The 24,703-nt window shown below is 42.1% G+C and overlaps 1 protein-coding gene across 2 annotated transcripts; it reads right to left on the reverse strand.

The window, feature by feature from the left end:
• Nucleotides 1–446: 446 nt before the first annotated feature.
• On the reverse strand, nt 447–23,212 carry LOC143428843 (thyroglobulin). 2 transcript variants are annotated; one of them, XM_076904012.1, is made up of 9 exons: nt 23,077–23,212; nt 10,074–10,212; nt 5,341–5,768; nt 4,426–4,972; nt 3,889–4,132; nt 3,542–3,810; nt 1,669–3,450; nt 993–1,450; nt 447–897 (listed from the first exon to the last, which is right to left on the reverse strand). In XM_076904012.1, exons 2-9 carry the CDS (start codon nt 10,171–10,173, stop codon nt 733–735), a joined length of 3,993 nt encoding a protein of 1,330 aa, XP_076760127.1. In that variant the 5' UTR covers nt 10,174–10,212; nt 23,077–23,212; the 3' UTR covers nt 447–732. The 2 variants fall into 2 exon arrangements, with proteins under 2 accessions (XP_076760127.1, XP_076760137.1); XM_076904022.1 differs by having other exon boundaries at nt 791–913.
• Nucleotides 23,213–24,703: the final 1,491 nt, after the last annotated feature.

The raw sequence follows: 24,703 nt of genomic DNA on the forward strand, positions 1-24,703 counted from the left end.
CTTACAGCACTGGTAATCCAGCGTTTACTGAACGATCCGGAACTATTTAGAAATTAACTCCATTCAGATAAAATGCATCCAAAATAAAAATGAAAAAACGACTTCCTCTCTTTGTTATAAAATGTCGTCACGCCATTGGGAGGTTCTTCTATATACAAAAAGTTAGGGATATAGATTTAGGGAAATAGGTCTCCGGTTGGGTAAACGTTTGGCCTCGTACTTAAAATAATGACCTAAACATGCTAATAACGCACTTCACCGCATAAAGGAATTTCCGGTCTTTATTGAGCTATATAAATAAACGAACACAGTATGAGTCTAATATTTACACCCATGATACACATTTAACGCAACGATATCCTCGCGTTTTGTTCTCGGGCCAGGACATTTTTGCGTTGGTGACCCCTACACGTTCAAGACGTAACAGAGAGACCCGCGAGACGAGAACTATTATCCTCGACGACCGACCGAATTCCCTTTTTCCCACCCTAAATAATTTCGTAGCTACGTTACATCCTGTATCGTGGAATCGATATCACGTGAAATCCACGACGAAGGAAGTACCATTTGCAATCTGTTCGGTCGACCGTCGATTTTGGCAGTCGCGTTGTATCTCATATTCAAAGAACAAATATCTCATCGAAATATGAAAGGATTACGTAGTCGTTTTTAATCATGACTATATTCACGGTTGATATTAAGAGCGTTCTACGCGTCCATTCCTAAGTCGTTCTAAGTACCGACAACCACATCCGACGTAGACGCACTCTCTTGCGCTTCCGCGATGTCCTTCTTCTTTTCTTCCTGTTCTACACCCGATATCACATAGACTGGTTGCTGATATGCAAGAAAATGCTGATCCGCTGCCAACGATTTCGACGGATCCTTCATTTTTATCTGAAATTAACAATTACTTTTATTCTTTCAATTTTGTATATTTTTCAACTGATTTAGTAAATTTAAGACAACATTTAATCAAATAAAAGACGAACCTTTCTACGATACAACATGAGCAAGATTAACAAGCTGCTAATTATGAAAGCGCTTCCCGCGGCCAAAACCAGAGTGGCTGTTTGGTAAACGGGCGTTTCTACTTCCGTCAGGATTTCTCGTTGTTCCAACGCTACGATTCTGCTATGCATGGCCATTGGGATCGATCTGTGCGTGAAACGGGAAGTAGTTGCATCTGCGAACGATCCCAACAAAGATAGCTTTTGGATTCTGGTTAGTTCTTCCAGATGGAACGCTACGTCTACTTTATTCGGGCCTATTATCTCAAAACTAAGTATAGCCGAGTCTTGATTAATCTCCACTCGTATGTCGCGTTTTATTCTGGCTCCTAAATCGCGGAGAAGCTCTTCAGCTTGTCGGCTAAACGTGATGTCATCGTTGGCGAGGAATCGACCCGGGAAACGTAGAGTAACTTCGACAGCTTCTACTGGTGTTGGCACTACGTTTACAAAGAAATATTTATGTATAATATACGCTCAATTTTTTAGTTATTTTATTTATCGAGTCATTTTTTAAATTTTTTATTTTGTTTAATAGAATTAGAAATTATATTTTTTAATGTCTGCATAGCGCGAATATTCAGAATATCTTACATACATTTTGTCGATGATTTAAGAAATGACTCGATATAAAAAGAAAAAAAGGATATCATCGTACAGCAAATATTCGTTCCTTTCATGAAAGGTTCAGAGCCAATGAGTTGATTGCCGGCCTCGTCGACGCACCAACACGTGTCTCCGGCGCACTGCGTCGGCTCAAATCTACCCTGATGGTCACAGATAGCCGGAACGTGGCCTTTATCCTTCATCGCCTGGCACCTAGTACCTAATACTTTGCCTATTTGCTTTTCGTCAGTCTCCAAGTTAATCAGGTCATTCTCCATGAACGCTTGAATTTCACGGTCGATTTCTTGAATCGCTGGCCCTCTACCGCCACGCCTGGCCTGCCTGAAGTTACACTTCGGCTCTGGCCCTCTGGTAAGCGAGCCTTTCACCGGCTGACCCTTCCTGTTAACACACCAACAAACACTGACATGTTCCAGACATTGTACCGGTTCCCACATGCCGTTCTCGGGATCGCATCTGGGTAAGAACGTCGGTTGCTTCAGTCTCTGAGACGTTTTCAGGTTCTTCTCCCTAAGTCGTTCGCATTGTGACAATATAGGACACACGGTGTCGCATACCAGACGGCTGGAGAAATCATTGTGACCCAGAGTACATTCTGACTTTCTTCTACATTCGTTTCGTTCTGGATCAAAATACCATCTCTCAGTCTCGTTCAAACCTAGCCCAAAGTTGCACGGTACTCTTCGCGGCGGCTCGAAACAAACCTCACGTGGTTTCGGACAGCACACAGCGTATTCGCCTAGCGGAGACAATTCGCATTTGTGAGTAGACGGACAGTGTTGACCGTGCGGGCCACAAATTGCTGGAGATCCATTTCGGTCCAATAAAGGAGATCCATTCGGACAGGGATTATCTTTTTTCGGTAAACAAACTGGTACAGGCGGGCACGGTGGTACGCTGCAAGCCAATTCGACCATTCGGCATGCCTCGTTCTCTCCGCGACAAGTCACGCTTTTGCAAGGATCCCGACAGGAACACACAGGGCAACCGCTGTCAGGATCTAGTTCGAATCCGTCATGACAGTCGAGCTTGCAATCGATTTCTGGACATCTGAGCGGTGTATTGCACTTTGGCACTATTCCCTCGAGGACACGGGTACCAGCAGCTTCCCTGCCCTCCTTATCTACGCACCAACACATTCCATTGTGACACTGGACCGGCTCGAATACTCCGCTGGCATCGCATCTGGGGATGTAGGTCCTCCTGGCTGGCTCTCCGGACTCCCTAGCCGCATGTTCCGCTACTGCTCGAGCATGCTGACAGGCTGTTGCCATCACAGGCGCTACGCACTGCGTTCCACAACCGGTGGAACAGCATTTCTCCGTCGCGGAACATTCTTGGTCGTTACTGCACTGCAGCTCACAACTGGATGAACTTGGTATCAGATACGGACACTGACCTGGTTTCAAAGCAAGACAGGCTGGAACGGCAGGACAGTATTGTCCCGATCCGCAATTTACGTCGATCATAGCGCAGGTTTCGTGGGGTCCGCAGGAGACATCCTTACAAGGATCGTGACAGCGACATTGTTCGCAACCAGTAGCATCCACCTCGTAGCCGTATGGACATGTTAAGTCGCAGGATAGAGGTCTACATAATTTCAGGAGATCGTGCATTTGTTTGCAATCAGTGCTGCGATTCACGCCGGTTTTCAAGACAACACCGCGGTTATTCACGCAGGAGCAAGTACCGTTATGGCATTGCAGAGGCTTGTAGCTGCCGTCCTTTTCGCATTGAGGAGGCGGAATCGCCAAGGACATGTCCTCTCTCGTTCCTTCCATACGTTCGTTGAATTCTTTTAAATATTCGCACACTGGAAGAATTTCAGAAATGTTAATCAATCACAATTCTTGACTCGATCAATTTTCAAGACTTTTACGGTTAATTTATAATGGACATCTTACTGGTTTGTGCTTTCGTGAAATTTGCCGAGGTCATGCAACACACTGACTGGCCAGCTTCCGGTACGGCGGTACATTTGTAGCCCTGGGGGCAGGTGTCGTTCTCAGAACATGTTACTGCGTTCCTTTCATCATCGATTAAAGGAGTTCCATAAACACAGAGACTTTTATAAGTTTTTTTCGGTTTACATTCCGGTCTTGTTGGACAGAGAAAATCCGGGCAACCATCCTCGCGGTGTAGTACACATTCTTCTCCTACCGGACACGGAAAACTGACGAGAGGAATGGTTGAGATTTTTAAATATTGTTATTAAATACAACAGTTGATTAATTTCTATAGTATACCCTACCCCTCGCAAGGATTGTCGCATTCGCAGGTGGGACAGCCGGAAACGTCGGTTTTGAATCCATATTGGCAAACTTGAGCGCACTGTTGGGAAGCGCAGGACGCCGGAAGGGACCTCCCCTTCGTTATCGACCTGCAATCAACTTTCTCTGCCGGTCCCATGGTACCGGATATCTTTCGACCGTTGTTATCCACGCACCAGCAAACCAAACCGTTCCTTGAACACTGTTTGCTTTCGTATCCACCATCTAAGGTAAAAAAGTATATCCTCATTTCTTTTATTTATAATACATCTTTATTGCACCAATACAAGAATAAAACGGACAAAATCCAACATTGTTGTTCCATAATCCTTTAAAATTATAACGAGAAATGCAAGATATGCTCTCGATATTATAAAATATTAGAGGCTACATTCAAAAATGAAGTAACTGAAAATTACCACTGACGTCGAGTTAGTTTCTGTCGTTGCTGTACAACATTTTGTCGACGTTCCGTATAAATGGACCGATACGACGCAAAGCTCCCGAATTGACCTTACCTTCTGTGCATTGAGGAACGTATCCTCGTCCCTGCCTCTCAGAGATACTGAGCATTTCCGCCAGCACCCGATCTCTGTGGCAAGCGCTGAGTCCCTGCGGCACAGAGCAAACCCCGCCGCCGCATTTCTCGCTCTTGCAACACTTCTGCGGCCCGGGACACTCTAAGTCATGCTGACAGGAATTCCCGCAGATAGCCGGCTCCTCTAACGGGCACGTACCGGGTCTCTTCAGATTGATGTTGGACGGGCAACAGACCCCGTACTCCTGCTTCGGCTCCACCAGACAGCTGTACATCGGCGGGCAGCTCGGTTTCCCAGGCGAGTCGCCGCAGAGAAATGGTCTGGGCGAGTCCGTGATTTGCAACGGCTCGCCGGCCGGGCATATCGTCGACAGGGACTTCGCTTTGCGACAGCTGGGAATTGGCGGGCACGGTGGACGGGCACACGTTACATCGATCAACTCGCAGGTTTGCCCGGTCCCAGGGCAGGCGATCCCGCGGCAAGGATCTCGGCACTCGCATTTAGGGCAGCCCGTTTTCGACTCGATCTGTTCGTGGGAAGTGATTAACGGTCATGAGTTCAGGAGTTTCGTCGTTAAACGGTTACGAGAGTTCGGTTGTCGGTTTAGTTCGGGTCTGGTAGTGACTACTTTGACGCGTTCAACGTCTTCCTTTGTTCCTTTCCTACTGCTCGCATTGTTCTTAGAGGGAAACGAACGAGGAAGATTACGTGATCTTGAAAGCTTTCAATCCGATTAGGAAACTATTTGTACACTTTTGAAGAAACAGCTCTGTCTTTAAAAACCGCAACAGCATAGTGAGAAAAGGGAATTTTTAAATGCCTCGATTCTCGATTAGTGAATTATTAACCGCAGAATAGATTGCATGTAATAATCTATAATACTGCAAGTTTTACCTCGAAGCCCAACGGACAAAGCATCCGACAGCTATGAGCCGGACACTCTCGAGGGTTGTCGCAATCGATCACATCCTTGGCGGAACCTCTGGTCCCAGGAACCTCCACACCGATCTCGTCCACGCACCAGCAGCTGTTCTTCGGGTCGCATTGTATCCTCTCGAACTCGCCAGTTTCGTTGTTGCACTTTGGTATAAACTGCGACGGGCCACGCGGTCCAAGAGCGCGCGACCTCCTCACGGCTGCTTGCGCTAATTGCTCGCAACCGGTCAGCTCGCCGATCACGCATCTCTTGCCGCAAGCTGTATTACAGCAGCGTTCTCCGGATGCTTGACATTGGAAGTCATTCTTGCAAGCTGGTGCCCTCGACGGGCATACGTTCTGCTCTTCGAAGGCTGGACATCGAACTACTGCCTTCAACGATGGCTCTGCAACAGAGGGAGCACGTGCTCTTTTAAATTATGGGGTCGGAGGGATACGGATGTTGAATTATAAGCAGAAATCGGCTCATATTTTTAAATAAAGAGGGAAACGAATGGAACATAGATTTCTAGTCGAAGGTTATCAGTATAGAAACGATCTTCGAGGAATAATCTTTGAGGACGGTTCTGTATTCAAAGACAAAGACGCGGACTGTCTTTGCATTTGTATTTTGCCTCCCGCTATCTGCGGACTGTTGGCCAACGAATTCTTGAATAACGTACACGAATTGTGCAGATATGTCTCCGCGTTTCCTGTTGGCGTCGCTCGTACATAAAATAAATTTCTCATTCAATTCCAGCCCTAAACTCGAAGACCGCTAAGAGAAACTACAGATCCGTATCGAAAGTGGAGGATTCCGTAAACCCAATTTCGGGCCCACCTTCTACACCGTGATACTTTTTCCGCTCTTCCCGTTAAAACCGATGGGAACGATACTCATTCCCCCTAACCCGGAATGCCTTCGAGCGGCGTGGCGCGAAGAAGCGGCACACCTTGACACGAATTTATTCAACCGTCACGGACGGGACGTTCGACGGATCTCGCCAACGGAATCGTCATCCTCGTACGCTTCGCGACCATTCCGATTTTATAGGTCATCGGAAGATCGCGCGGATCTCTCGCGCGCTCATGGATCCAGTCGCGGAGCCAACACCGCTTTCGTTCTCGAGCACCAGACTCGAAGTGTAGCACGACGATAATAATAATAAAAATAGCCGGAGCCGAGCTAACGGTTCCTCGCATCCTACTGCCACACTTACTACAACTCAGCTAACGTGCTACGTGCACGTTTCCAGCTGCCACCAGCCCCGTGCACCGTGCACGTACACGTATCTGTGCATAACACAGGTATAGGCAAGTCACAGACGTTGGGTACTCGTTGCCTCTCACCCGTAGGCGGAACACGGGACAGGCAAAAAGGAACGAGGTGTATAAGAACGTATATACAACGGACATACCGGGATTCGAATGCAACGGAGACGAGTGCTCGGTTAACAGCAAGTGCCTCCGGTCACGCGACCTTTTTCTCGTTAACTCGCCCGAGAACTTGCATACACATGCCGTGCTGATGACCCGGGCTCACTGTCAGATGGTTGGGAACGCTTTAAGAACTGTATTGTACACGGTGTCTCTAAAACTAAGTTCTATGCGTTGCACTGTAACCGTTCTCAGGGTAGATTCGCCGTTTTATTTTGTTGCATTTCTCCCTGTCTTAGTATATAGAGGATTCTTTCGTGTCTACACTTAATTCGGTAGAAATTTGAACAAATTACCAGTGACGTGGCAGATGACTCCTATCTCCGCTTTATATGAATCATTGTCTATTATACCGAAAAGAAGATCCTGGTTAGTCGGGAAGAATAGGGAGGCCTTACGGCGGAAGTGCAGATGTGGAACATGTGGGATGGCATGATCGACGTAGCGCATGCCAATCGGCTATATACCAGGTTCTCACGCTGTTAAAAAATTCATAAAAGTCTAGTGAAACCTCCACTTCATCCAATTACCTGAATTTCCGGTTCGTTGACCATCGTCCTCTTTCTCCTCATCTTTCTCGCTTTATTACAACTATTCCGTGTTAATGCCCGACACAACACGCGAATTTCGCTATTACAACACGCTCGCGATCGAATTCCGTGTTCAATCGAACAGAGTCAATTATTAATTCGATCTATTTTTATCTTCAATTAGAATATGAAATATGAAATTTGATTCTAATCATTCGAGCATATACATTTCACGTATGTATAGTTATATCAATGTATTTATAGACTCCTTTCACCGGAATGAGTAGCACGGAGTGTACTCGTAACGTAAAATTGTAAAAAGTACCAACAAGAGATTGACGTAATATTATCGGTCTGTAACTCTAGCTTCCTGAATGAAAAAAAGAGGTTTTCGTCTATAAAAATCATTCAGCTATTAAAATAGCGAGTAAATATATACCTCTACCCTTCAACAACGACCCAATCGATTTGATCATTCATCCATCTTTTCTGCATGGAGTACGGCGGCGAACAAAAGTATCTCGAGAATCTCAGTGAACATACGAATGATAAAGAAACAAGAGGAAGGAACTGGCAGGAATGTCAAAGACCCAAAGAAGAGAAAGAAACACAAACAGGACGGTGAAGAGGAAACGTAAAGTACATAGCAGAGAGGAGTCGTGAAGGCGGACACATCGACGTGGCGGAGGAATGCGGAGTGGAACCGTTCCACTGGAACGTACTTTAACGGTGCGAGAGAAATTCAATTGGTCATTCGATGTAACATGCAAATTGCCCATTAATCTAATATTTAGACTGTTGACTTTAATAACTGGTAAAATTATTATTAAATTCCGCATTTGTTCGCCCCGGCTTCGTACCTGAGAACTAATATTCTTTTTTTAGCCCTCTGCGATTACTATTTCTTCCTTATAAAAAAAAAAACAAATTCTGGTTCACCGTTTTTTTTTTTAATGGTACGAAAGAGATAATTACTAACAGAATGCTTGTGCTATTAAATTCGCGAAACAAAAAAAATGGAACCTAGCTAGAGGTTTGATAATAATATAGTAACACGAGTAAAAGAAATGAAATGAAATGTAGAAATATGTAACTCTAAAGTTACGTAGCATTATAAAAAGTTTTGTAATTTTGTAATTTTTTATATTATTGTACAAAATGTATACTCTCTGATGGCTTACGTGTCTGTAAGTTAACAGTCTGATAATAAGATTACTTTATCGTTATTTATTGGGAGAACAGTGGTATCCTACTGTAACACATTGCAAATTGATCAGAGGCTGGCATTGTCGTCGACGTCGACGTCGACTGGTAATTTAACCTGGTAATTAACGTCTAGTTAAGTGACATCGTTCATTCGCCTAGAGAGTACGTACCGTGGTTCACCGGTGTATAATCCTCGACAAATAATTAATTCATCGATTAGTGGGCACTCCCTTTACCAAAATATCGATTCCAATATCTCATCTCATCGTGTAATCGTGTCGTTAAAATCGTTAAATAATACCGATGTTACCCTTGAAAACGATCAAAAACTTATTTTCAGCGTGATTCAACACACTTTACATCATTTTCTTCGAAAAGTGTGAAAAATAATTGCATACAGTTTTCTACTAAAATTAAGTAGAATATCGTACGAAGAAATGTGTAATATAATTTCGAATAGACATGTAAATAATTCCATTAAAAATGTTAGGAAGTATCCGTGCGATGTATCGCCTTTGCGACATCAACGAACGTGTTGATAATGCTGTTTGAGCCACTTAGAAGCTAAACTGATCAACTATAGGAAAGTTAATTATTTCCATAAAGTTAGCCGCTTATTATATGGTCTATTGATCGAATGTTCGCAGACAATGGACTCGATCAATTTGGCCACCGATTCAATTGTTTAGTAACAATAATTGCATTTGGAGCTTTCAAAGTTCATGTCACTTTAACCGCTTGAATACCAGACAGCGCGATTGCGTTTCTCCTGTTCGGTGTTTAAAAATTCCAACTACTCAATGGGAATTACCAAATTGACGGCACGCTGGACACTCATAAGAATGATACGGCAACAATGACGCAAGATTTTCTACTGATAGATAGAAGACACGTCATCGAACTGCTTGAAACTTTGAGACTCCATGGCATTTCTCAATTGGGCTTCTCCAAAAGTCCGTGGCACTCAGACGGTCAAGCAACATAGACCACTTAACTTATGCACTTCAAGCAAGAGTGCAATTAATGATCGTCAGTTGAACATGGCGCAAGATATTTTCTATTCTAAGAACAATGGTCCCCAAAGAAGTGCAAAGAAGGCCTCGAGGACTTTTCTCGCGCGGCCGCGGCGGTTTTTCGCAACACCAAGGACGAATCTGTTGTCGAGGGCGCTTTTCGAAATCCGATCACGTCTGCGCCGTCGCATTATATGCAAATGCACGCCCGTTTCGAGAGCTTGCTTTCCGTTTTTATTTTTTTCCCCTTTTTCTTTTATTCCTCTCTCTTTCTCTCCCCTGATCGTCCTGGCCTCGTTGGCCGAACATGCAACACAGCACCGAGCTCTATTGTTTGCTAATGGCCGCTCTTTCAATAATTCGGGACCAATCATTACGGGCGAACGAGCCGTGGGGTGACTACGGGTGAAATTGCTGGAAACGAAATAAAAAGAAAAAAAAAAGAGAAAAAAAGGAACGAAAGGGGCCGCGGGTAGGGCGAGAGGGGGGGTGAATAAAATAAACGGCGTAGAGAAGGTAGACGTACCTGCTATGACCGACGATGACAAGGACAGTAGCAGCCAGCAGGTCGATGACACCCACACAACGGCGCAGGCAAGCCCACCGTTGCAGAAATCACGGCGCATCCTCAGCGCATCAAGTGATTTTTTGATCGGCCGCTATATCTGAAATTATCGAAGAGAACAAAAAATAGTACGGGCGAAACGAAGTTAGCGAACCGTGTTGTAGCGATCGATCGAAGTATCGGGGAATTGGGTATGTGTGCATATATATGTATACGTATCATGCATGTATACATCAGATCGCGTTTAGTCAGGCCTGAGTGCCTGAATTTTTGCGATGCATTTTTTTAAATCGTGTTCGTATAAAGCTTTCAGTGGATTGTATTTGAAAAATCATACGCTCGAGTCGAGTTAAATGATTCTGATATTTAAGATATTTAACGTCATTACGCATGGGAATACGTTTATCATCTATGTGATTAATATATGGCCAACGAGAAAGGCCGTATAATGTTTCATGAGTTTTATTAAGCCCACCGGTGATGAATAATATAATTATCTAGAGTAATGCGTATTGATTTTTTAAGGTCTCCTGTTTGATGGGCCATGGCGTCAATTTTTAATGGGAGGCTTTCTGCGCGTTTTATCTGGGAAAATGAAACCTGCTAGTTTAATAATAAAATATAATCTATTTTAAATATAAGGGGGAAAATTAATGGAATAGATATTAAATCGTAATTAAAAGTATTAACAAAAAGTATATGCTATTTGAGTCGTGGTATATTCACTACGGAATTACAATATCCTTAATCCTGTTTAAATAATATATTAAGCTTTTAAAATTAAACAAGAGAAAATAAAAATTGTACAAGTCCCACTTTCTATTACCTTTTAATTTGAAAATATTTTGTCCTTTATAATACTGTTTATGCGACAGAAAAAGATGGCAATTAATCGAACAGAAACCAACCGAACAACGTGAAGATAGTATTTCACATTTTAATTCACGGCAATTTTTCGAAAATATTATTCTCCGTAGAACGTGCGTTCATTTGTCTTTATCACGAGTTTCCACCAGAGTACTACTTTAAATTGAGGATGCATAAAATAAAAGAGGATTAATGTATCGTATGAAATATATTCTACGCAAGCTACCTATGCGCTCGCGAGCTTAGAATGCAGTAAACGTACAAATTTAATTAGAAGTCAAATAGCTACTCTCCGTAATTTTAAGCATTTGCATGGGGAATTATGCCTGTTATTCGACGATTTATCTTAAACGGTTCTGTACTTTAGAAATTTCGATCTCACAGATATTACACCGTACCGTACCTGTCGAAATGTTGAAGGAAACTGTACGACACAATAATTAATCAGCCCTTCAAACGTTTCGTCGAGGGATGAAAGTTGCCGCACACGACCGAAACGAAATCTGCGGGTAACACATTTCTGTTTCCATTCCTCACGCGGTACCCGCTATTAAAGTTCCTTAAAAAAGTTACGCCCCGCCTTTTCCGGGGGCCAATAAAGCCAAGATTATAGATCCGTAATGGAAAAAGTTTCCACTGAAAACCGGGAGAAGTCGTAGGTAGTCGAAAGCAACAACCGGACAGTTTCTCGCTTCTCTTTGAGACGAGTTGACGGCATCGAGGAAGAAAAAGGTATTGCTCGACATGAGAAAAATCTATTTCGATCAATGTAAAAATGTTTTCTATGCTTAAGAAAATAATGAACTGCACAGGAATAAAGCACAACTATTGCTTGGTAGAGTTAGCACCCTCTTAGAATTATTTCGCATATTTCTTCAGCAATTATTTCTTTATTGCTATCGAAAGAAATCTTTGCTTAAATTCATTAAAGTTTCATTAAAGCTAGTAAAGTAATTCCTATGAAACTTAGTCCACGGTAAGCGCACAGCGAATGCGCTGGAATAAAAATAAACGTGATTGAACTCAATCATGGCTGGGGCAGAATAATTAGTCTAATAACCAGAAATAGGACATCGCGACGCGAGAAGAAGTTCTCTCGAGCCTCGATTAATTTTGCAGTTCAAAGAACGTCGTCCCGGCCTGTTTATCGTTGTTGTCCCGCACTCTCCTTAATGGGACGACGGGAAATAATCTTTTAATTCTGCGGCCCACCTAAGTGGCACTCTCGGAAGTATGTATCCGCGGGCGTAGACGAAGTTGACGAGAGGACGAGGCTCGCGTAACTCAGGGATCCTCCTCTTTAAAAGGAAGAATAACAATGGAAGTTATGTCTCCTTATTCGTTATGCCGCGGAGAATATTCTAATGCGTTCCTCTCCGTTATTCATGAGCCGGCAGCCGGCTTCGAGATCTACGAATTGTCGGGACGTTTTCGTTTCTTTTCGTTCCCCTTTGTTCCTCGTTACAACTTCGACGTCGAAGACTTCTCTCCCCGGCCCGACTCAACCCCGTCGGCCTTCTCTTCCATATCCTTCCCGTTCTGGCTCACGGATATTTTCATCGCGGCCACCGTACCCAACGGGGATAGGTAAAAAGATGATTAAAAGAGAAAAGGATTTGTTTTCTCTTCTTGTCCGTCTTTCGTACACCGTGATCATCTTTATCTGTATATGTACGTCTCTTCGTCCGCGTGGACTTCTCGATATTTCCCGACAGAAAATTGTCAGGGCAGAGGGTGAAGTGCGAGAGATGCTTTCGAGGGGGAGGTGTCAAGGATCTTGATGGGTTTCTAGCTGGAACCCGGCACTTGCGCCGTACTAATTGGTTTGCCACGAGTGTATCCACTGTAATATCGTAGGTGAGAGCGTAGTCGCATTTACTTCGTATTTGGTTTCTAGCAGTGGGTACCGTGGACAGTACTCACTTGTTTGTGTATTAAAATAATAATTCACATTCGAGAACCTGATATCGGCGATCATAGTGTTGTAGTTAACGTTTGATCTTCGCGGCTTTGTCACTTTGAGCGGCGTGTACTCTTTATTAAACCCTCTCGAATCTCAGCTGCAGTCGCTAACATTGGCTCTAACCACCCCTGCTCTCCTCTCGTGGGTGTGTTTTGCTTTAATCTTAATTTTAAACGAGCCACTCCCTTTAATAACGACGCGGAACTTCGTTCGAATTTTTAATGAAAATCCAATTTAAGTCCGTACGAGAATTCCGAAGCGTCCCCTCTAATTATTCTCATTTACTCGTTTCGTACCACTTTTTCTTCGTTTCCTTCGCTAGATCCACACCGCATTGATTATTGCGCTCGATCAGACGCGCACACGTTGTCGCTTGTAAATATCTGAACACTCGATTCACTTACAGTTGGAGTAACGGTACATAAATGTGCTGAAAAAATGTAAATTAATAACCAATTAATTACTGAAAGCCGTATCTATCACCTTTGTATACAGCAAACAGGCTAAATGGTGAATTACTTATTAAAACAGTTGTATCAACAACAATTAATCGCGGTAGTCTTTCTATCGCCTCGGGAGAATCATGGTTATTCAACTCGTATCGCGGAAATTACGGAGCCCGATGGGAAAAGGTGAAGAACATTTGCAAGCAACGCAACAGTTTCACACGAGATTATATATTATTTCCATATTAAATAATGTAACTGCACGTCGGCTTCTGGAAGCCGAATTCAACGCGGCGTAATATTCTACTTCACATAACTACGATAATAAGGAAGGATGAAGTCGTCGCGGCCATTTATATCAGCAAGACTGGAGCGAAATTACATCCTGGACGAAATAAGCAAGACTCCAGATACTTTCGAACGATAGCGTAAATGAAGAAGACGTAGGGTCGCCCGCGAAGCAAAATGTATGGCTTTTTGTGCACGTTTTCGGGATTCGTACAACGACACTGTGGTTGTCCGACGGTGAAATTACCAACGGTTACATCCTTTGGGAAGCCTTTGAATTTAGGGTGTATCCAAGCCGTATGAATAATGCATCGTGAAAGATACTGTAACCAGGTCTCCACTGGCCCCGACACCCTGGTAATTACATCGATGATCACGTTAAGATTACGGTGCCCGCCACGCCGTCATTATGCCAAAAATTCTAATCTCTATCCGCCCGACTCGTATAATTGATATCTGAGAAACACGCCCGGTGCTTTTTGCATATCTCCGCGAAAGATTAAACAAACAAACTGCTTTAAACCATTTTTATAATAACTAATAGAAAGTGTGTTCTCCAAAGATCTGCAATCGTGAATCTAGTTTTGCCAAAAAACCTCGCAATCTTTCTGTTTGAAACTCGCCATCGCAATCGGCGATAAACAAAAGAAATTTTACTGTCGATTATGAATGGCAAGCGGTTGAAAATGTGAAACTGTATTAAACCAACGAAAGTGTGAGAGATTTTGTTCTTTAAATGAAAAACAAATTTACTTCGATGACCCTGCAACTCTTCCACCGAGGCATTTGAAAGAATGATCGAGAAAGTATGAAAGGCTGCGCTTCGAAAATTACTTTCCAAGTATTAGAAACCACTGTGCTAATAAACCAGCCAAGTGGCATCGAGTTTTCACTATAAAATAAATATTGAATGGATACCTTCAAGTGTTAGAATGATGATTATCAGACGTTGTAACGAAACACCGACAAAGTTGCTTCCAAGCCGCGTATCTTAATTTACATTACGTTTCGATCTGTGAAATTAATATTGAATAATTCAACTGCCTTTACATAAAACAACAAAAATTCTCGTATGAAAGACATATTTCAATTATCAGAAAAGATTAATCAGAGAAGTTTTAATCAGACGAGAGGATGCTCGATATTTTCCTTTCTATTTTCCCATATATTTAATTAGTTCAACAAAATATCTTTCTACCAAAACTTGTCACTTTAACGAAAAAAAGCTGAATATACCTCGCTCTATGGAGTATCGAATACCGAACGTATCGGATATTCGATATTTCGAAAGTTTAGAATATATAATAGAGAAAACTAGACTAGATATAGAGAATACCCACATTGCAGATAAAATTAGTAATAATATGATCGCAAACGTGAAAAAATGTACCGGAAGCGTCGTACGCATTCCTCTACCGATCCTTGAGAGGACCTTTGCCTTGGCGCACATATTCTGAGCGCAACGAAGAACGGTCCATAACCGGGCAAGATTGGCCTCTCTCTCTCAAGGCTAATACACACAGGATGTGGGTCACTTCGTCATCGAAGTTCCTTCCGGGTCGAGCTCTCTCGCTGTGACTTTCTATTGTCGTACACACGTACGGACGTTGTCCCATCCACGATCGCGACGCAGCCCGTGCGTCATCGGTGGAACACTTTCGTGAAAAAGTAGTTTTAAATGAGTTTCAGGTGGGGCGGTCGATCCCGTGGGTCATCGTCCGATGGAGATCGTGAATGAGCTCCGCGAACACGCTCGCACACGCTTATACAGACCGGAATCGGGCAGTGGACCACTTTGAGAAATAAAAATGAGAAAGGGAGGAATCCAGCGGCTCGATTGCATCCTCGTTGATAAGTAGCACAGTGGTACGAGCGTTGCCTCGACGAAAATAGAAAGTGGCGTGGAACCGTTTATATCATCGCTATATCGCTACGTAGTATGGCCCGTGCATTATAGATCACCGCTTTGCGTCGTCTGTTTACAACTTCCTGCATTTTTCCCCCCGACTTTCTTTCGCTAGAAAGCGACCACATTCCCCTCGAATGATCTATAACGTAACGGCTATAAAGCCCAATAAAAAAAGAAAAAAAAAACCGGGCAAAGAGAATGCGCGAATAACCAAGGACCATCTGGCGTCTCGTTTGCCGTTGATAATACTACTGAAAAATATAGCGAAACTCTCCCTTTATGTTTAACCGAACATGTTAGGGTATAAGACGGTTCTGATAAGAGGATTGTATTTGTAGGATGTTAAAATAGATACCGACTTTAGGTAAATTTTTGTATAAATTTAAATCTTTCGTTCTTTTCGTTCTTTTGGTAGATTCAGAAAGAGAGATGGTTCCTTGATAGTAGGAAAAATTTTATTTTCAGTGTAACCATTAGTTCCCAACCGAGCAACCAGAATTTCCATTCTGGATCCTTCTGGAATTCTTTTAGTTGCCGATGTAAGCAAAATCGCAAAAAGTTCACCTAATTGGAGTGACGCTCGGCCTTAATTCGCATAACAAGAACCGAGTAAGAGCTTTCTACGAGCATTGAGTAAAGTTTCGCCCCAATTATTCTACCGCTCTGATGACAGAATTACGCGGGAAATTCGTGGATTTCTTTCCGAAAGCACCGAGGGGCCCTTCCGACGGCAACATTTGTCGTGCAGTCGATTGCAGCCAGACAATGACGACCATTACCCTTCGTACCGGAAGCTGATGCACGTGCAATACGCAAGGCGGCAATATTGCAGGCCATTAAGAAGATGTCCGTGCGTGTTTCAAGAGGAGGAACGTTCCCTACCTTCCCGCGGGAAACAACTTTCCACTCCGGCTTCCGGTGGCTCTAAAATGTTGCACGGTAAAGTGTCGAATGTTTCCAACATGCAGGTTTTCGTAAGAGAATGATGAGCCAACGATTGCACGTTTTCTTGTCGTGGCGACGTAACCGCGCTACGCTCTCATTGTTTCTTTCGTTTCCAGTGAAAAAGTGCCTCGTAAACTTCGATTCGGTACTTTAAATAGTGTTTATTTTTGTGTACGTAAAATTTAATCGTGTGCATGGCCTGTGATAATATTTAATAAAAGTTAAAGTGATCTAAACTTGAAGTATGGCATCGATCGTAAACTTCGCTTCTTTTTACGTGCTCCGTTCTGTATCCTATTAAAGAACATGCCTGATCAGTAATTCAATAACTACATTAAAAAATGCTTAAAAGTGTTTCTATTATATCTTTAAACTGATATTACTCGAGCATAGTAAGTAAAATTTATCAATAAACCTTGTTTGGTGGGAACAATGGTTCGTTAAAAATATCTCATGAATATCTCGATAGTTTTGAACAGGTACGTGAATTAAAATATAAATTAATGAACTCGTTTCATGAACTCGAACGAATAAACTGAAAAGAAAAAGACGTTCTCCGATATACTTGTTCTGTGGTTTCAGAAAATTCCAGCCACGCTCAAAATCAACTTTCTTGCCGCTTTCTCTGCAAACAATTTCTGTGGAGAGACGCGTTTCGAAAGCGGACCTAGTCTATGGTCTATCTGTACGAATCATGCATCCCCTGCCCGTGGTCATCGATGCTATTTCACCTGTATCCCCTATTGCGATAGTCGACATCCAAAAACGAACGCTCTAAGGTTCCTTGGGCGTGCGCCGCGTGGAATTCATAATCGAGCACCGGTCGAACAAATTGCACGCGATCGGCGCAATTTATAAACAGACGGCCCCGCTCGTACATTAGGATGAAATAAGAGGTCGTAAATCGAATTTCGAAATTAAATTGTAAATTGTTTCCTACGAAAACGTAATATATCTAGCTAACTAATTTAACTTAACAACCTCGATATTCTCAATGGTACAGTGCAACATGAAAATAATCAAACACGATGGAAATAATTCGAAAGATGTGCAAGCTGTTTAAATAATTTTTAAAATCTATTAGAAATTATTCTTCGAATTTCATCTAGTGTTGTATTTTAACAGCTATATTTTTATTATTATTTTGATTGTCCTAAATATCGGTATTACGCACAGTATCATTAATATCCAATTGTACGCTCATTTCTATTGTTATTATCGATAATTCAATACTCTTGATATATATCACGTAGTATAATGGACTTATGCTTATAAATGAATCAACTAAATAGCTTTAAAGTCCAACGAATACGACTGGTAGAACGTAACCATCCAAATTTAATATGAAAGGGTATACTATATAAAACAATATTAAAATTGCGACCTCTTATTACGCAACGTATTACACCTGCCTCCATCTTACGAAATGGAATGTACAATGGAACCGAATCCAACTGATCATCAGACTAGGTACAAGAGATCTAAGTACGCGTCGTAACGGAAATCCACCGTCAAGAGGAAATCGTGACGTGTTTCAGGTGTTCCGATCTGATTAACGTCGCACGGGTGGGCTGTGAACGCGGAGAACCCCCGCCGATATCGCTCGTTTCAGATCATTTCTGTACCGTCCGCGTTTTAGAAAGTTGCTACCAATAATAAAAAACGATGGCGTTTTCCACGCGCGACTAATGATACCGCGCCACCCCTTCGCGGCTTTTCATTGTCGTGTAGTCGCGTGAAAAGAGCGTTTTCCAAGCTGTCGCCAGTGGCACGCGACAAGGGGACAAAGAACGACGTCCGGCAAAACAGGCCCGAGGGAGTAGTAGCGACGATCGGGTGAGGAGAGGACGAACAAAAAGAAAAAAAAGGGAAGAATACAAGCGCGGCAACAACAGAGGCTGAATGCTTGAACATTCCTCGGAGCGGTTGTGACGCAATGCGTTGTTCCAGGCCCGGCTACTATGCTTTCTATTCGACGCGCGCCATTGTTGTCGTCGCTGGAACGACGCTAGGAAATGGGGACGAGAAGGAAAACTGGCCGATGAATGCCGTAAAGGTGGACGCCTTTTCGCGACACGTCGATTCGAGCCTGACTACTACACACATGTACATGGAATGAAAACGTTAAGCGCGATTTTTAACATGAGAACAGAGTAGCGAATGAAAGTATGCATAGGTAATCACCCTATACCTCGCTACTTGGCCTTACTTATCCCAAAAGTAAATATATATGAGACTAAGATCTAGTACAGAAGGCAGAGTCCATAAATTGGAATTAAATTCCACAGATTGTACGTAACAACACTATTTTTAGCTGAGATATATCCGTGATGTCATCCATAGAAACATGTGTACATGTTATAAAAATCATTGGTATTGTTGTAACGGAGGGACAAGGACGTCGCGAGAACGTGGACGATAGTACTCGCCCGGTTCAAATGAATACGGGATAAACGAGCGGCGGAAGCGGGCGTGGGATTCTTCCATTTTCGTACAAAAATCGCTAGAGTGTCTCCTGAACCGAGGACGGAGGACGTTCCAATTTTGTACGGGAGCTTTCCCCGGGGAAGGATGCTTCGGAAAAGTGGTGTGCCGATACGACGAGAGTAGAATATCCGTGGATATATTCCGCGTAAACGTAAAAATACGTTTTTAGAAAAATTGCAACTCGAGCTACTAGGGAAAAAAGTATAAAAAGTATACCGATGCATAACAAAAGAATTGTACATTTCGCGAATATTTTACCATAATAACGATTCTCACTTTAATTGGCATTCCTCGTGAAGGATTCAATCTTTCCGGCAGAAGCAGCTCGCGTAGGAAAAAGTAAAGTTAAGTTCGTGTTTATTTAAGTATAATGAGGGAAGAGTTTGCCGTGTGTTATTGTTTTTTTTTCGAGGAAGACTTAATCTCTCCTCCGCAAGATATATTTAGAAGATTCATATCAACGTGTTTATGGAGATCAAAATTTGCCTGGCATCTAAAAGAAAATTTACATGCACATATAGATGCCACGATAAGCTCCTAAACGAATAAGAAAAAGTTTACGGTAATTAAGTCACTTGTTATTGGCATTACTTAAAGATCTAGTTTTTGCATTAGGAAGCACGTCGAGTAGTCCGATACACTTGCGTGTTTAAAGAAGAAAAACTCTTCTGTTATAATATACAAGGAATATTTTGTTGTTGTTTGATAATATCTTGGATAAACAAGAAAAAGTTTGACGCAATTAAGCCACGTCTTATTGCTGTCCGTCAAAAAGGATTCAATCTTTTCTCCAGAAACAGCCCGCAGACGACGCATATCCGCGAGTTTAATGATCTCAACTGGCCCCCACAAAGGAGGATAAACGGTTCCTTTGAGCAGAACAACGGCCGCTTTCTTCGTGAAACGCTATTGGAAACTCTTTGCGCCACTATTTCCTCCACGGAAGACGAACGAAATCGGTGGCTACGGACCGCTTGATTCGCGAATGTATAGACATAGTTAAATGAGGGAAAAAAAAGAGAAGATTCTGGAACACGGCGCGAAATTCCGTTTCGTGGCTAATGCGAATCGAGTTCCAGAGTAAAATCGAGCGAATTGGCTCGATAACAATCGAGCACGAAATATGCACTGGCAAAAGGTTGCCAACGAAAGGAGTTTCCGTTCTGTTTGCGCGCAAACGAACCGACGGACTTTTAACTGCGTGGAACAGAACGGCTCGACGTGTTTGCTTTCCGCGGGTAGAAAACGGGGATAGGAGAACGGGAATAAACGGGAAACCGCTCAGGTGGTTAACAAAAATTAATGGATATTAAGAAATAATCCGCCAACGAAACGATTACCGCCCCCCTACGATTACGGGTGTCGATTGTAATTATTTGCCGAGCTCGTAGCGCCTGAAACGAGCTGCTGGAAATAATAATTAGGTAGCCGTTCATCGGATAATTTGTCGTGACTAGTGAAACGTTTGGATTAATTATACCCCAAGAATGAAAGATAAGTAGTGAATAATGGCGAACCATTAATACGCATCACTAGAACGTTAATGAGTATCGACTTCCGGCCACAAATTAATATCCGCTCGCTTGGGATGTCCATTAAAAGCAAAAAAGTATCAAATAATAGAAAATATCCATGGGAAGTGAACGATCTGTTCCGAGTATCGATTTCCATTATTCGCCGCTGCAATTACTTCAAAATTGCAATCATGGTCCGTTTTGTGGTCCCGATGCCGTGGCTCCGAGAGCACACATTGTAATTCCAGATGCGACTATCATAAATAGCACACCTGAATTCCTAAACCGAACCTCCTACCCGATAAGAGGAATAATCGTTTTCCACTTAAACTACCATTGCCACACATAGTTCTCTGATACAGCAAACTCCCAACTGTCATGAAATACTAATAAGTCTATGTACAGAAATTTTTAGGCGTTTGATAAACGAGATAAAAATACAAATCGCAAATAAATTAACACAGATGTTGCTGAATATACAATGGTTATTGTGATGATTAAATTTTCATTTAACATATTCAATTATTACTCAACAACCATCTATATTAATCTATTTGTTCTTTAAACTTCTTTTGCGCAAACAATGCAACTCGTCGAATTAGTAACGCAGAATCAGTCGCAAGTTGGAGCAACCTCGTCAGAAGATTACATTCTCTATTGAGCAGCATCGATTCTGGCGAGCAAGTACAGCCTTAACAAAAGGCGCACGTAAGCCTTGGCAAGGGGGAATGCAAAGAAAGCGGGAATAATTAATACCCGAGGCACATCGTCGCGCAGAGACGTACGTGGTACATCGTACAAAAAAAAAATGTTCTCATGCTAGTAAAAGCAAATTTACACGATTCAATTTTATAGAACAACGCGTTTATGAAAAGATGAACAATATTAATTGCCATTCAACCGCAGTGTTCAATTGAAATGCTATTTACGTCATTCAATCCGCTTTCAATTTTGTTGAACCGCGTTATACAACTTCGCTTTAATCTTTCACTGCACATCTACATTGGTATCTTATTACTAAGATTTAATTACTCCTTTGCAGCAATGTCTTGCGGTACTTAAAAAGAGTCTAAATTAATTTATTTACAAGTTATAATCACTATACAGTAAGAGTAGAGAACGAGTGCAGAACGGTTATACGAATCGCAAGGGATTAAAGCATAATTTGATTAAGCACCTCGATTGAATGGTAATTTATATGGTCCACTTTGATTTTAATGTCATTAAATCAATCAGGTTGTGCAACCAAAGCGAACCGTATAATTTCGACTTAATAGGCCGGCTACGGCTGGATTCAGGGAAACGGCGGCTGTACGTGTACATATGTACGTAGAAATTGCATTCTTGCCGTTTTAGAAAGTGCACGCACAAGTAGACACGTGTAGCACCGTGGCTCGGTGGATTTCATGGGAATTAATTGACTCGGCAACTCGCCTAGACTCCTCGACTTATATATCTCTCTTCGGGAGTTATGCCGTGCGTTGTCCGTTGAATTTCACGCGTGTGGGGCGTCCGCAAAGAAATACGCGGTTACCTGGCCGAGACGGTGTTATTTCGCCGTTGTAATTTCTGACGGTGCGGAAAGAAAAGCGGTAAACGACGAGAAGGAAGAGAACAATGACATATAAATGAAGAAAATTGCGTGCACCTGATCCGACGGTTTATTTTCGCGTTTTTATTTTTTTTTGGGGGTGCTTCACTGCAATGATATAATCCCATCATTGCAAGATTTCAAATGAAAATAGCTAAAAACGCTTAGAAGAATATTCGAGCTGTTGTTATACTATATCGTACTCGTGATAAATGTAAAATGTACTAAAAATGAACATACATCTATCCGTATACTTTCGAAAATCTTTCTTTCTTTGACGTATTAGCCGAAAGAATTTTTTAAATATACATTATATTGTTAAATAGACGTATAAATTATGAACGTCGAAAAGAATAGGTTAAAAAGTACGTGTTGGGCAAAACGACAGAAATAAAGTGCTTACAGAGCGTATGTATAATTGATGTACGGTTAAAGAGCTTCACATTTCCGACATTAAAAGAAATTCTGCTAAATAGATAATGCAAATTTAATGAACATCCCGCGGACGAAGTCGGCGTTTTTAAGATCCTGGCGGGGCATTTTTAAACGAGCAGAATAAGAAGATAACTGAACATAGGTACGTATACACGCGATTCACTGCTTTCCGTAAACTCGCAAATTGTTCCTGTTCTCGACACAAAAAGACCTTTTTCCTTTGTAAATAAAAGAGCAAATAACAGCGGCAAAAGAGATCTGCGTATCAAAATTCCAGCAAAATTTATCACAAAATCTTCCAAGTACTAATATCCACTTTAGAGAATGAAAAAGTTAACGAAAAACAAATGCTAACTTAACAGAGAAAAGATAAAACCGTTTCTGTTATAAAGAAAAAAACTAATTCAGATAATCGTATTTCACGGGAATACAAGCGCTTTGCATCGAACGCAGCAGAAAGTAAAATAAAAATCGAATTGAAAACATAAAAAAATCAATCCAATTTGACGCAGATATTACCTCGATTTCTGTAATCACACGCGTGGAGACGTGCTGCCAATTAATCCTCCGTTCTCCGTGGAACTGTTCGTAGACCTTCCTCGTATTTTGTTACACTGTCCACGTCGAAATTCTATGTATATCGATTATATATCGTTGTGCGAAAGCGTATGGTAATCGTTACACAAAAAATGCAATTCGTTCCCGTTTCGTAGCTAAGGAGAAAAAGAACAGAGCTAGGAGAGAGACACGAAGGTTTGATCGTGAGTTCGATTCGAAATTACAATACCGCTTGTAGGTAACGCGCCTTTTGCCGTTCAGTCCGCGCCGAATGACGTTCGTATACTGTCCTGGCTCGGTGCGTTCGGCGGAGCCGGCCTCGTATGATGACCCCCTTCTAGAATCCTACGGCCCTGTCGGCGTACGCCAGCCTCTGGACACCCAGCGTAACACGGGGAGAAACGGGCAACGACGATCCTGCTGAATTCAATCCTGTTCGCATCAAAAATTTCACCAACCGAAAACGCCAGTGCGCATCAAATCCCGTGCTTCAGTGCCTGAATCAAAGCGTAGAAACAATACGTTTCACATGATTCCTATGGCTTTTATATTTTTCTCTCTATAGTTGTGCAATTTTAAAAATAACGATTTTGATTGTTTCGCAAAGATGGACTTCTTCCATATAAATATCAATCGAAAATATAAGGAGAAAATTGATTTCGTTCAATAATAAGCGAGATAGAAGTTTTTTCAAGTTTATATTTAATTGCAAGTATAGTTTGGTTGTGTGAAATTGGTAGTTCGAAAAATTTCAATGAAAATTAATTTACTTGAACAAATAAAGCAGTAGGATTCCTGCAGCTCGAATCAATTTGCTGTAAAGTTGGAAAATATTACATGCCCTGTAAACGTTATTAAAACAAGTTATTTCATGTTTAACCCTATCAGAATGTAATTTTAATACAACTTTGCACTTTGTCAAATACCGTTGCAATATTCAGCATGAAATGCTTAGTACATAAATGTTTCCGGTAGTCCTCCATCTCATTCATTACAAACGAACGTTAGTACGATACATATTCCATTCATAATACACGTCTCTCAGCCAGTAACGTTGTTCGCAGAAATTATCACTCTACGTCGTACCAAACTGTCTAAAATATCGATCGTGTATCTCAATCACGCAGTCAGATTCTGAATAGCCATAGATCAAACAATTTCTCATAAATCGTCCCGCGCGTCGATCCGATAGTAACCACCCGGAAACATAAAAATTAACGATGTTACACTCGATGGTTACATTTCAATAATAGATGAAACGGGCCATCGATCGACCAGATGACCCAAAACCATTCGGAATTACGCTGCGTCGCAGTCAACGGCCTTTGCCAGCGAGACAGTCGGATCTCTCCATCTACCTAAATGACGGATACGTGTCCCTTCCAAATTCTCAGTTTGATCTCTCTCTACTGCTTTATTTTTTTTATTTCAAGATCAATTGGCGTAATACTCGGGAAACGGTGGGAAAAATTCATGCGGCCCGTACAGACACGACCGGAATTCGATTCTGGAACGTATTGCTCCTCCAACTTTACGGTACTCTCCATACTATTGCCGGTAGACACGAAAAAGTCCGGTTGCTGCCGCT

The sequence above is a fragment of the Xylocopa sonorina genome, chromosome 1 (genome assembly GCF_050948175.1).
Source record: "Xylocopa sonorina isolate GNS202 chromosome 1, iyXylSono1_principal, whole genome shotgun sequence".
In the NCBI taxonomy this organism is placed as follows: Eukaryota; Metazoa; Arthropoda; class Insecta; order Hymenoptera; family Apidae; genus Xylocopa; species Xylocopa sonorina.